This window comes from Schistocerca gregaria, chromosome 3, assembly GCF_023897955.1.
Source record: "Schistocerca gregaria isolate iqSchGreg1 chromosome 3, iqSchGreg1.2, whole genome shotgun sequence".
NCBI classification, from domain to species: Eukaryota; Metazoa; Arthropoda; class Insecta; order Orthoptera; family Acrididae; genus Schistocerca; species Schistocerca gregaria.
In genome coordinates, this window is record NC_064922.1 from 457,972,976 (window position 1) to 457,986,567 (window position 13,592).

The window sequence follows — 13,592 nt, forward strand, 5'->3', positions numbered from 1 at the left end:
AACAGAGTCCGCATGCTAGAGACCTTGTAGAGTATGGAACACATACAGTTAAGACACTAGTAGAAGACTCCGATTTCTATTTAAAAAGTAATGTGTTGCTACTTGCTGACGCGTTCGAACACTTAGGAGATATGAATTAGATTCAGCATATTATATTATGTCACCGGGCTTGGTATGGGATGCGCAGAAATATAAATTATTACCGATATTGAACAACTCCAATTTGTTGAACGAGGCATCAGAGGCGAAATTCTTCATTGTTCTTGCCGACATGCAGTTGCAACATCAAATGGCTCTAAGAACTATGGGACTTAACATCTGAGGTCATCAGTCCCCTGGACTTAGAACTACGTAAACCTAAACAACCTAAGGACATCACACACATCCATGCCCGAGACAGGATTCGAGCCTGCGACCACAGCAGCCGCGTTGTTCCGGACTGAAGCGCCTAGAACCGTTGGGCTACAACGGCCGGCTTTGATACAGATTCATGGAAATATATGATGGAAAAAACGGACCAACCTTACGTAATTTACCTCGATGTGAATAGCTTATACAGCTGGATGATGTTGAGACATTACCCCGTTTCTAATTTTGAACAGCTTCTTTCACGGCGTCAAAAGGTTTGTGGTGGTTGGACGTACCAAGAGATTCAAACATAGAAAGCAGCGTTTGAATACACTAAATTATTTCGTTGTTTTGATTCACATTTACATTTCAGAAAAATGGCCCTACCATCAAACAACGAGAAACTAAACAAACTGTTTTCGACCTTATATGTCAGTCACTATAGAAATTTAAAACAATGTTTACAAAATAAATTGGTGTTAAAAAGATTCACTGGCCGTTATTGTTTAGGTAAGCTCCCTGATGAAGCCATATACTGAGATTAATGCACAAAATTGCATAAGTGCATTCACTGGGCTTGAGAAGAATTTCTTCAACCTCATGAATATTTCCGTATTCGGCAAAACTCTGCAAAATGAGTAAACGATATGTTGCTAATTTAATGTCTCATCATAGGAAGCTCAATTTAGGGCAGTTTAATTAACCGTGAAGCCAAATTTCCAAAAAAGTATTATTTTTAACGAAACTGTAGTCACCATCGAACTGAACAGGTTTGGCGGTGTCTTAGATAAACAAGTGACAGTTGGATAGGCAATTTTAAATATTTTCAAATCTCTCCTTTTTAGTTTCCATTACGGATATATTTTGAACAAATTTCCATGAAACTGTGTAAAACTATTCCACATTGACACTGGGAGCCTCATATCATTGAGGATATTTGGAGTGAGGTGAATACGACGTTTGATTCGGGATTTTCAGGGAATAACATACGAGTACACGATATTCTGTTGCTGAATAATAAAGTGGTTGGGTTACTGAAGTGTCAGTTTATTGCAGAATTTTTGGGCCTGTGCACAGATATATATCTTGAGACCAAGCCTGGGCACATAATGCAAAAAGTAAAAGCTATAAAACAATCTTTCGTAAATAGGCAAGCCATTGACCATTACAAATGAGTCTATCGACCATAAGAAAACATAAATTTCTTTATGTGCACGGGAAGACGAACGTCATATATTTCTCAATAAAGTATATACAGCACCCTTCGAACGATGGTTGCAAATAACGTAATACCCATAAATAACGTAAATACTTGAAAAATTATGATTCTGTTGTTTTTTGAAGACTTATAAAACATAATATGAGTATAATAAATACTTATAAAACTAAAAATAATGTAAATATATGAAAAGAACATAGTATGTCAAAAACACTACATAAAAAAGTTTTTTATTCATAAGTTTACAAAAACGTTTGTAACAGTTTGGTGGGATCTGACACGCCTTTTAAGCAAGTTGATAACAATATGATGGGTAATTTGACACAAGTTGAGAGTGTGTGAGAGAGAAAAAAAATGATTTTTTTGTAAGAGAGATTGCATATTCGTGTCTAAGGAGTACAATATTTGACATATAAAACACAGAGAGAAGTTATCAGTTTGCATGAAAGAGATCACATATGCCTAAGTAGTACAAAATTTTTGATGTATGTGTGTTGTGTGTGTATGTGTCTATGTGCCATTACAATATCTTTGACATTAGAATCGTTTTAATACTACGCTAGTGGTACGTTTATGTACACAATCATCTTTGACTTTCATGGAAATAATGTTACTTGATACCATTGATACGGATGATAATAATAATATTTTTGTGCTCATTAAATACAAGGCAGAAATAAGAAACATCTTTGACTTTCACGGAAGTAAAGCACATCTTTGATTCTGAAGTTGAGTTACATAATTTTTCTGCATATTTGGCGTCATTTTTACATATTATTTTAATACTACGCCCTGATTGGGTGGAAAGAGGAGAGGGAGGGGCTATAAAGTGCAGTTGGTCCATTTCAATAATCTTGAATTTTTTGAGAGGGGAGAGAGGAAGCGGCGTAGCGTTATGTGTACATAAAATGTCTTTCACAGAAAACGTAATTTGACACCATTTTCACACACTGTTTTAATATTTTATCAGAGATACGGCACTATTACGGAAATAATGACTATCGTTCACTTACTAGTTGGAAAGAGGAGGGGTATTAAATGTACCACTAACACAACTGGCTAATTTCCACCATCTTGGACTTTTTCATTTGTTGTATTGTTATAATACTGGCTATAGATAGAACAGGGGAAAGGAGTGGGAGGGGAAAGTGGGCGTGTCTTCTCACTGAACATTCCTATTTGTACTTTGACCCCTACATGCCACATGGCATGAGCTACTAAAGGTACATGATTGAGCAGCCAGTATAGTACCTTACCTGTGGGCGTAGTTTTGCTGAAGGCTCCGGGCAAAGGCGGTGGGACTGGCTTCGGGCGTTGAGTCCATGTGCAGTATCGAGGCTGATGCGTTGATTGTTGTTGATGTGGGCAAAGCTGTTGGAAATGACTGTTTCGTTCCTGCTTGGGGAGCTGTAAGTCTCGGGTTGGAGTCCGAGCCCTTGAATCCGCTGCCTTGCCTGGTGGACAGGACGTTTGGGGCGGTTTTAATTTAATCCAAGAACAAGGCGGAAACTGCGATGCTCTTCTGCTTTTCAGCTATCGGGTGACGGAAGTGTGATTCTGGAGTTCTGTGTTTTGCCTTAATGTTTCGCCGTCCTGGTTATCACGAGACATTGCGCTGTAATATTGTTCGGTCCCTACCTGTGTGGGCTAATTGATTATCCACTGTTCCTTTAATAAGCAAGTGTCTTATTTCTTGTTAAATTTTTATAAACTTCTGCCTCACATTTGGCCGACGGTTGCCTTGTCAGTATACATGCAGTATGCTGGTAAGGGAACGCAATCCGTGTGTAATCCATTTTATTTGTATTTATATTGTATATAAAATTCCGTGAGGCCGGTGGCACCTACAGAACTATTTCTCATATTTTTATTACTTGGCTACCTACCTGATCTGAGCCACTTTGGCGGCGTTAGCTGGCATTTATATTTTGATTCCTGTGGCCTCCCACGCTTGTGGCGGTGTGGTGATTGCTCTAAGGTGTATCCTTTCCCTCTTTACTGTCTGAAGACCATGTATTTGATCTTCTTTGTGTATTTTTAAATCAGGTCTAATTCTATGTGCTTGTCAAAGTAATTTTTAAAATATTAAATACTGTTGGTGTGTTTTAGAGAGCCTCTTACTGTTTACGGGCCTTTACATCGTTAGGAATTTTTAACCTGGGAACGTTGCTCTACAGAGAGCCTTGCTTCGTAAAGGTTTCTTTTCGAGAGCTGCTTTCTGAGTTTTGGTAGCTTTTTTGAACCGTTTCGAGCACCTGAACGGGATAATTAAATCCTGATTTTCCTTTTTTTTTGGTAATTTAATGTTGTCAAGGCTAGTTGCTGAAGGCTACTTTTTAAAATTTTGCTTATGTCTACTAAATGTAACTGTTTTCAAATTGTATTCAGATACACTGGTCATCGTGAAGGTGCTTAGTTAATCACTGTTACTTTATTCTGTTGTATTTTACACCGGCTAACAGTTGAAGTTGTTCTTCATATTTTACTGGCTTTACCCTCATTATTCTGAGTGTTTTTTTACTGTCTGCCTGGAAGGATAATGAGCTAGAACTTTTTGTTATTTTCAGTGTTTGATTTTATTGTAAACGAAATATTAGAAACACTATCAATTTATTTGATCTAGCACCATACCACTAACAACACTACAGTTTGAGTAACATTGTTCAGTTCTTGGGAAGAAGAATCAAGTCATGGAAGGAAAGGATTTCAAAAATAAAACATCAGTTAATAACCATATATTTTCTGTCTTTATTGATGACTTTCAGTTTATATAGTTACATCGAATGAACTCTTACTAAAGTCTTTGGTAACAATATTTACACATAAGACACTAAGAGAACTCTTCCACTTGCGTGACATATAATAAATTATTGTATGAAAACTCTCTAGTAACTGCAGAAATTATGTACGCCAGTCACAAGAACTGGCACTAGTTGGTACGAAAAAAATCCAAACAGCAATCCTTCCGCCACACTTTCACTATACTTCGAACAAGAAAGAAAAAGAAAGCTCGTTATTTAGCAACAAAATATAAACTCAAGAAATTTAACAGTCATTACATTTTCTCAGTCACTAACTAAAGATAAACTAAAACATCCTCAACATTATTTACATCTTCACTACTTGGAATAGGATACAATTATATTTTGTAAAGACAGTCCATTGCAAACACTGCAAGCATAAGGCGCCCGTTTCGCGCAGTGCTTAATCTAATAAATAATGCGACACCAAACTACAGTTATTGCACCTTTTCCATGTTCCAATGTGCTACGGTTTACATCGGTCCACTAACGTACTTCACACAGGCGAGGAACAGCTTGGATCATCTGCTTGGTAATAAGGACTGTGCAGGTAGCACGTCAGTCTGTGTCATCGTCAAATCGTAATTGTCACCCAAGCAGACAAATCACCAGAAAATCGCTTATCGTAGGCTATAAATAAATAAAATCTATCTTCTATGACATAGATAATGTTGCAATTCGTAATTCTGTATACATCGATAGGTAAGACTGAATTGCAGTACGGAACTCTCGCTGCGTTAAATATTACATTTTCGTATACATATTTGTTCTATCGTCGTGTCTAGGAAAACTGAGGTCACCTCATCAGTAAAAATACAGTTCACAATGAACGCTGAGCTTCGTCCACCAGCCAGTTCGAGCAATTAACGACAGTACCTACTTACATAACCGCCTTCGGTAACACTACTGAGTATTTTATAATTTTTGTTGAGGTAATCAATACACCTGTAATGGTATATACTATGGTAACAATGTACAAAGGTATTAGGAAGAACATGTTGTAAAACCACTCCAGTGGATAGTTTCAGTAGACATGGACTATTTATAATAGACTAGTAGTCAATCCTAAAATCAGACACCATTAATGTTAATTAAAGCTAGGGGGTTTAACGAGGTCTGAATGAATTGATGACATGTGGAGAAAAAAGTGTCTGGTTTACATTTTGGCTCTTCGGTGTATTTTAACACGAGACGTCAGTAGAAAAGGTAGGTAACACAAAGTAATTCTCTTAAACGTGGCAGTTGAGAGGCGTATGATACAAATCACACGAAATATTAAATACTTTGACAGAAAGGATGAAGGATATGACTTATTACTTCACATTTTCACTTAATCATGGCAGTGCTTGCAGATTATGGCATGGATCAAGCACTAAAGAAAACCGGAAATCCATTCAAGGTCACAACACCTGCAGTGTCTCTTGGTCAGTCATGTGGCATTCGGGTGATTTTTGTTGAGTTTACTGTGTACGTGACAGCTGCAGTTGAGAGCTGGGTTTGCAGTGTGTAGTGATATAAGGATGTTGCACCAGTAACTTGGAAAAAAAACTGCCTCAGATTGCAGTGAAATGGTCTCCATATTAGTATACCATGATAGATATTTACGCTTCTAGCCTCTTTTATCAGATGTGCGTGAAAAATATACATCGGATCAATGTGCGGTATGTTCTTCCTAGGACCCTGTCACAATGATATCAGTTGTCCTTCAGTAGCTTGCACTGTCACACCGGAGACCCAAGGCACCACACATTCAGGGTCACTGGTAAAGCATGGTATCAAGCTTGTCTTGCAAACATCCTCTTGGAGTGTCACTTGGTGAGTGGTGCTGTGGGTCCTTCGTTTCACAATCTAACGTTACTGAAGGACACAATTCAGGTGAAAAACACGTGATCATGACGAGAATATATCGCACATAGATTCAGTTTGTACGTGTCAGATGCATCTCATGATGATGGTGCTAAAACCCACGAAATAAATCGTAGTACAAGAAATGACATTTTAATTACTGTTTGAGGCAGATTACTGTTATTCCTAATTAAACATTCTACTGCATTCCCAGTGACGATGGAAGGCTTAAATATTGCCACAGTGTCTTTATTTGCCTAAAGACTGTACATTTCTTTGTGTATTGACCGTCCAACACTTCTTTACGTTTGTCTATCGTCCTCAATTGGATGTAATATTAAGTTGATAATTTTATGGTTAGGTCCGTCTATGTGCAACTGAATAAAATTAACTGAACATTGCCAAGCTCGTTTCGCCTTTACATTTTGAAAGGTGACATCGGTGGACTGGAATATACCCACACTTATGTCTACGCAATAAATCACATTTACGTGGGAACAGTTCAGGCACTATCTGACGTTCTAAAGATTAATAAACGTCAAATTTGTTTACTCTGGTCTCCTCGGTTTGCTGGTTTCAAAGCTAATTTTTGCTATCTGTCCATCGAATGTCACTAGCTCAGTGCTCGGTATGTGAAGACGCTTTTCGTCATATTCTGGTTTGAATGTTGTTGTCAGTTATCGAATGTGTCTTTCTGATATATGTGGCGTATGGAAGAGGGTGTGTGTGTGTGTGTGTGTGTGTGTGTGTGTGTGTGTGTGTGTGTGTGTTTGCGTGAGAGGAAGAGATAGTATGTGCTCGAGTTGTTATATAATTCAGTATAGTTCGGTCTGTATACCTGTAGTTTTTATATTTGTTATATCGTTTCATTTAACAGATTTAGCAGGGAGTTGGTGTTTATGTGTGCCTGGTTGGTTGTCGAACAGGAAATAAACGACCAGACACATACCAACATCATATCTCTGCTAAATCTCATAAAAGAATTGAAATAATAATTTAAAAAAATGTGCAAGTGTACATATGAGGACCGAACTGTACATAAATATATACCAACACACACACACACACACCATATATATCACAAAAACACATTCGAATTTTGCGCGCACACACACACCATATATATCGCAAAAACACATTCGAATGTTGGCAACAACATTGAAAACAGAGCATCCAGAAAACGTATGCTCATGTGCTAAGTGTGCTGTGCAAATGACATTCGGTAGATTAAAAAAGAAGACCCTTTAAAACCATAAAACGAACGAAACCAAACACACATGTAGAGCAGCCCCTACAATTTTTGTATGCAAAAATTTTGACCATTACTATCCTATAGACAGAGATTGGAATATGTCAAGCAAATAATTGAGGACGTAGGTTGCAAGTGCTACTCTGAGATGAAGAGGTTAGCACAGAAAAGGAATTCGTGGTGGGCCGCATCAAACCAGTCAGTAGACTGACAAAAAAAAAAAAAAAAAAAAAAAAAAAAAAAAAAAAAAAAGGGGGGGGGCTATAGGACGTGAAAAACTGCCAGAATGAATGTATGTATCGTGCTTAGCGTGTGTAGCAAAATGGTATAGGCATAAGTACGTAAACATTTCAGCCGGCAGATGATGTCTTTTCAAAGAGTAAAGGCGGAACAAACGTGCTAATATAAAATCGTTTCTATTTAGTTGTACATAGATGGACGTAACTCGAAAATTATCAACGTAATAAAGCCAAGGATTTCTTCTACATAAAGAAATAGTACAGTAAAACTGAGAAAAGGAGTTATAGCAAAGTGGTTTACTTGGCGCACCATCTAACCTGAAGAGACGTGCAGAAAGTAGTTGTAAAGCTTCCTATTTATGATTTACTCGTGTGGAGGAAGTCTCGAGAACGATTATCGCTGAGAATACAAGTGACGGCGTCGTAGCCGTACGCTATGGAAACTCTGTCAGTAATTCTGATCGAAGCATTCGATGAAAGATCGAAGTGCCTGGGCGACACTAGACGTGTGCAGTCTTACGTGGAACGCAACTCCGAGGGCGCGCGAGAAGACGGGTGACGGAGTGGACGTTTCGGATGCGAGCGGGTCCGCGTCCTCGCTCAGCGGCCCCCTCACTTGGAGTCGAAGGCGAGCGGGTCGCCGGCGGGCGGCAGGAAGCCGTTGGAAGTGGCGTGGGCGGCGCCGCCCCCACCCCCGCCGCCCCCACTGCCGGCGTCGGCGGCGCCCGCGGCTGCTGCTGCTGCGGCGGCGGCGGCTGCGCGCCGGTCCAGGTCTCCGTTGGCGCCCGGCAGGCCGCAGAGGGGCGGCAGCGCGCCGCCCACCACGGGCAGCACCCCCGACCGCCCCAGGTGGCCGCCCCCGGCGCCCGTCGTCGGCGGCTGCCACAAACACACAGCCGTCACTTCGGTGCCCTTACTAACTGAACTACTACTCAATATCACAGTAGGTAGTCACAGAATGCACAGTGGGGTGATTCTTACGTTTCAAGTACCACTATTTCGTTATGCTACTTCGTAGGTTGGATGCATTGGACAATAATATCTTCTTCAGAAATAATTGGGTAACCAACAACTTTTAGTATAATCAATATTAGTATTATAGCGACAGTCTGTTCGTCTGTTACTTTTTTGCTACTGACTAGCTTACTCGATTTTGATGAATCCTGAGAAAGAACGTAGGCCAATTTGTGGTGGGGAGACTCATACTGTAACGGGGTGAAATAGGAAATGAAAGATCTTTCTTAGATTACTGAACATAATATACGTTAACAATCATTAAATTTGGTGCATAATGTGCATAATTTTTCATTGTTAGCTACTTCGATAGCTGATACACCTGTGTGCGCTCCTGAACATCTGCACCGACCACTCAGCACCAACGCTGTGCTTACAGCTACCTTGTGCATTGAGAGAGGGGAGAGAGTGGATCGAGCACACATAACGAGCCATGCTTACATGAACATGCACACATGTCAGGGCAGCTCACACTACTGCACATACAGTAGCTTGCTTACTCATCATTACTTATCATATGAACACTACACAGGCTCATCCAAAGGTAACAGTCAGTTATTAATATTTATGTATTAACTCCACAAACAACAGTCACCGTCTCCCGGTGCATCTTGGTTCCACTACCGACAGCTTTCTTAAGGAACTCAAATAAAAACAGACAAAAATGTGTCTATTTTACGGCGAAACGGAACGCTCTGAAACGGAACGTGTTCCTTATCGTGATTTGCGACAACAGCGCTCTCTCGTGGCAGCTGTCGGCCGCATCTGGCGCTAGTCATACAGTTTGTTTACAAAAATGAATGCACGTCAGACAGCTGTTTTAACTCTGTCAGTAATCATGGAAGAAGATCGGAGAAAATCGCGAAGAAGATCCTGGACTCGTTGATGTGGCCAGTGATATAACATTCCAATGCTTAGCCTGTGCATTAAGAATTGCAGCAAATACCTTATTTCCGATAGATAACATCGGCTATTGCAAATAACACTTCTCTTAAATTAACAAAGAAGTTGCAGAATCATTTAGGAAACGAAAGTTTAAAAAAAGTTGGAGGTGGTTTGTCACGAATCTGCTAGCTTTCTCTACATGGTTTACGCGTGTGTGTGTGTGAATTCCTAAGGGACCAAACTGCTGCGGTCATCGGTCGCTAGTCTTACACACTACTTAAACTAACTTATGTTAAGAACAACAGACACACCGATGGAGGATTCGAACCTCCGGCGAGAGAGGCCACGCAGTCCGTGACATGGTGCCTCGAACCGCTCGGCCACCATCCGGCACGGCCATGGTTTACAACTCTAGCAACTACGCTACAACTTGAACACGACAGCATTGTATAGGTTACACGGTATGCAGTGTCTAAAGGCTGTAAATAACAATGCCAGTATTTGATATTTAACTATGATAAATTGTACCAAATACGATGCGCTTTTGATAAATCAACATTGTGACGTAATCCGAGACGGTATACTTCTACAGCTCGCAAGTTACAACATAAAAAGCATCAAATACAGGAAGCCTCCCATTACCGATTTGTAGGTGCCTGTCATTTTATTATAACAATTTGTAACTAACACGACGAGATTTCTAGAGACCCTCAAAGTGCTGGTGCTTTGAAATAGCTTAAATTCATAAAACCTCTACAATATCATAATAACGACCAAACACGGAGTCAACTCCGTATGTCCTAATATAATATGGTGCCTCGTAAGTTGTGCTCGTGACATAAAACTGATGCTGCGTCTCATTTGCGACGTTACTCTCCACAAAGGAAAGATGTCTGACACGACAGATTCTCCCTTCCACGCTTCGCAATGCAATGGAACGTGGAATTCCACGGTGTGACATCACTAGCTTCAAGCAGACGAACGTTTTCAGTCCTGCGAGACGACGCTTTCGAATCGAGCAGGATAACCTTAGGTCGCATATGCACCGTTATGGAACTATGGTCAGACAACGGTAGCCAATCAGCGGTGAGCGGGCGGAACTTGGTCCGGTGGATGTGTCTGCATGGGTCCAGCTGTGCGACGTTATGAAATGAGCTGCTAGTGTGTTGTTTTCGAGAAAGTCCGCCAATCGTTTCTTCGACGTACTGATGTTGGAAGCAGCAATATCTAGCATTTAAAATTAAATTTCAATTTTCTTTTTCACCGTTGTCTTAATTACAATCACTGCTTTGCTGTATTTCTTGGAATAAAAGTTCATTCATGCTGTCTGTGTATTAAAATATGTAGCTTTTAGCTTTCATCATTAGTAACATTGCGCTTTACAGTAACAAAAGTCGATTACCTTGCAGTACATGGGAACGAGACTGGACAGATGCTTGCCCTCCACATTGCCTGAACTTCCTCTGTATAAGATAGAAACCGCCTGCTTTTGACCAAACGCGCAGAATGTAGACAATGATTAGGAGGATACGCACCTATTGTGGCAGAAGTTCTCTTTATAGATGGGATAAGCCTCCATCTCCAAAATGTGTTTGTGGAACAGCCAGGCAAACAGTTCGCCACGTTGTTACAGAATGTCCGAGCAGAGTATATCGAGGAAGTTTCAACTATTTTCTCTCAGCAACAAACGACACAATTAATTACATTAAAAATTTAAATCTGTCTGTAAATATATTCTCTGCTGTTAGTATTTTATATAATATTGTGCTTAAAAAATCATACGATAAACACAAAAAAATGGCTCTGAGCACTATGGGACTTAACATCTGTGGTCGTCAGTCCCCTAGAACTTAGAACTACTTAAACCTAACTAACCTAAGGGCATCACACACATCAATGCCCGAGGCAGGATTCGAACCTGCGACCGTAGCAGTTACACGGTTTCGGACTGCGCGCCTAGAACCGCGAGACCACCGCGGCTGGCACGATAAACACATTTGCAGGACAGTTCATTATCTTAACAAATTAATGGAATTACGACCCTTATTAGTTTTTCTTCAACTGCTTTCGGGATGTCCCCATACAGCTATGTCAGTTATAACGATATGTGGGTGAGAACAACACAACACTAAGTCTCCGAGCGAAGAAAAAATTTTTGATGCGGCCAGGAATCGAGACAATACACACAGCTGGACGCGCAGCTACCGAGGCGGACTTTATTATAGTCGATTTAATAGTTAAGCTCTACTCAATAGACATAAAGTTCGCTTCTAACGTAAGCAGCCATGGATAGGAATTAAAAGTTCGCTGGATTTGACTGCCGGCCGGTGTGGCCGAGCGCTTCTAGGCGCTTCAGTATGAAACCGCGCGACCGCTACGGTCGCAGGTTCGAATTCTGCCTCGGGCATGGATGTGTGTAATGTCCTTAGATTAGTTAGGTTTAAGTAGTTTTAAGTTCTAGGGGACTGATGATCTCAGATGTTAAGTCCCACAGTGCTCAGAGCCATTTGAACCATTTGGTTTTGACTCTTAAGATGATACTATTTTCTTCAATTAATTTAATAAGTAACAATGCTATGTAGTACGATAGCTCTTAGCTAGGGCAAATTAATTTCAGTGCACACACTTCAGCGCTCTCTTCGGTGATTTGCTATCGGTTAAGACGTTGCATTTCCGACCTGTGGGTATGTGCGAAATTTGGCTTGATTCCACGACGAATACGCTGCTCTGACCATATTATAAGGCTTTTTTTGCTACACCCTGTGCATTAAGGATATTTAAGAAATCTGATTTTATCGTGGCTAAGGCATATGTAATTATTCGCATTTAATTTATATGTAATTTCTGCAGTTACAAGAGCGTCAGATGTAGCAAAGTTAGATAGTTCGCCGGCCGGAGTGGCCGAATGATTCTAGGCACTACGGTCGCAGGTTCGAATCCTGCTTCGGGCATGGATGTGTGTGATGTCCTTACGTTAGTTAGGTTTAAATAGTTCTAAGTTCTAGGGGACTGATGACCTCAGAAATTGAGTCCCATAGTGCTCAGAGCCATTTGAACCATTTGAGATAGTTCTATTTACTGCAATTCTACTCCTTAAATATATTTCCCTATACATACATAATGCATATACAAAAGTACCGAATTAATTCATATGGGGATATTTTCTAAAAGAAAACTTCATAATTTTACGTCAAAATTCAACATAGCTAAAAATAGTTGGTGTCAGTATTGACGTAACTTATTTAAAAGCACCTATTCTCCAATTTTCTAGAAGCGTTTTAGTTTTTCAAAAAAATTTATATTTCGAAAATCATTCGTATTCAGAAATTGCGTGTTCCAGAATGTTCGTATCTTAAAAGGTAATTCTTTTCCAAATTTTGCAGCCCAGTTTTCCAGTTACCAAAAATATCTGCTATCACTAAAATAATATGTTTGTGTGTTAATTTTTCGAGTTCGAAAATCTCACGATCTCGAAAAGTTGTGGGAAACTCATGTACGTTGAAACTTACCTCTATTATTTGGCCATTTTCTAATTGTACAGCTTTTAGTGAAATTAGTGGGCTTCACGGTCTATCGAATCCTTGTATCTTTCACATTTTCTGTCTCTTGTGTTAACATTCGTTTACGACAATATCTAAAATATAATACTGCTGTATTCTAAAATTTTGTAATTTCTGTAATACGTGCTTCTATGGACTGGAGTCGTGCGCAAAACAGCAGACAGCTTACTGCCTGGTAGTTGAATTACGAACATTTGTGCCTATCGGTGGCCAGCTGTAAACATGCAAACTTCTATGTTCGGTATTTCGTTAGTCAGTGTTGGGTGACGATTCTGTAAGCACAATGCCATGCCAGTCATTGCCACTTTTGAACTTTGTGAAACCTCCTAACTGGTGTAGCTTACAGATCTGTGTTACAATACTGATGTTCATAAATAGAACAAAGCTTATTGTCGAAACTAAATTTAGTATTAACAAAAGTTGAGATGCTGA

The 13,592-nt window shown here is 39.9% G+C and overlaps 1 protein-coding gene across 1 annotated transcript in view; it reads right to left on the reverse strand.

Moving 5' to 3' along the window:
- Positions 1-837: 837 nt before the first annotated feature.
- Positions 838-13,592, reverse strand: part of LOC126355417 (LIM domain only protein 3-like) — a 1,043,148-nt gene continuing 1,030,393 nt past the window's right edge. Inside the window, exons 7-8 of the mRNA XM_050005721.1 lie at positions 8,443-8,580; positions 838-975 (exon numbers count right to left, since the gene is read on the reverse strand). Coding sequence (XP_049861678.1) covers positions 838-975; positions 8,443-8,580 — 276 coding nt within the window. The remainder of the gene's footprint in view (positions 976-8,442; positions 8,581-13,592) is intronic.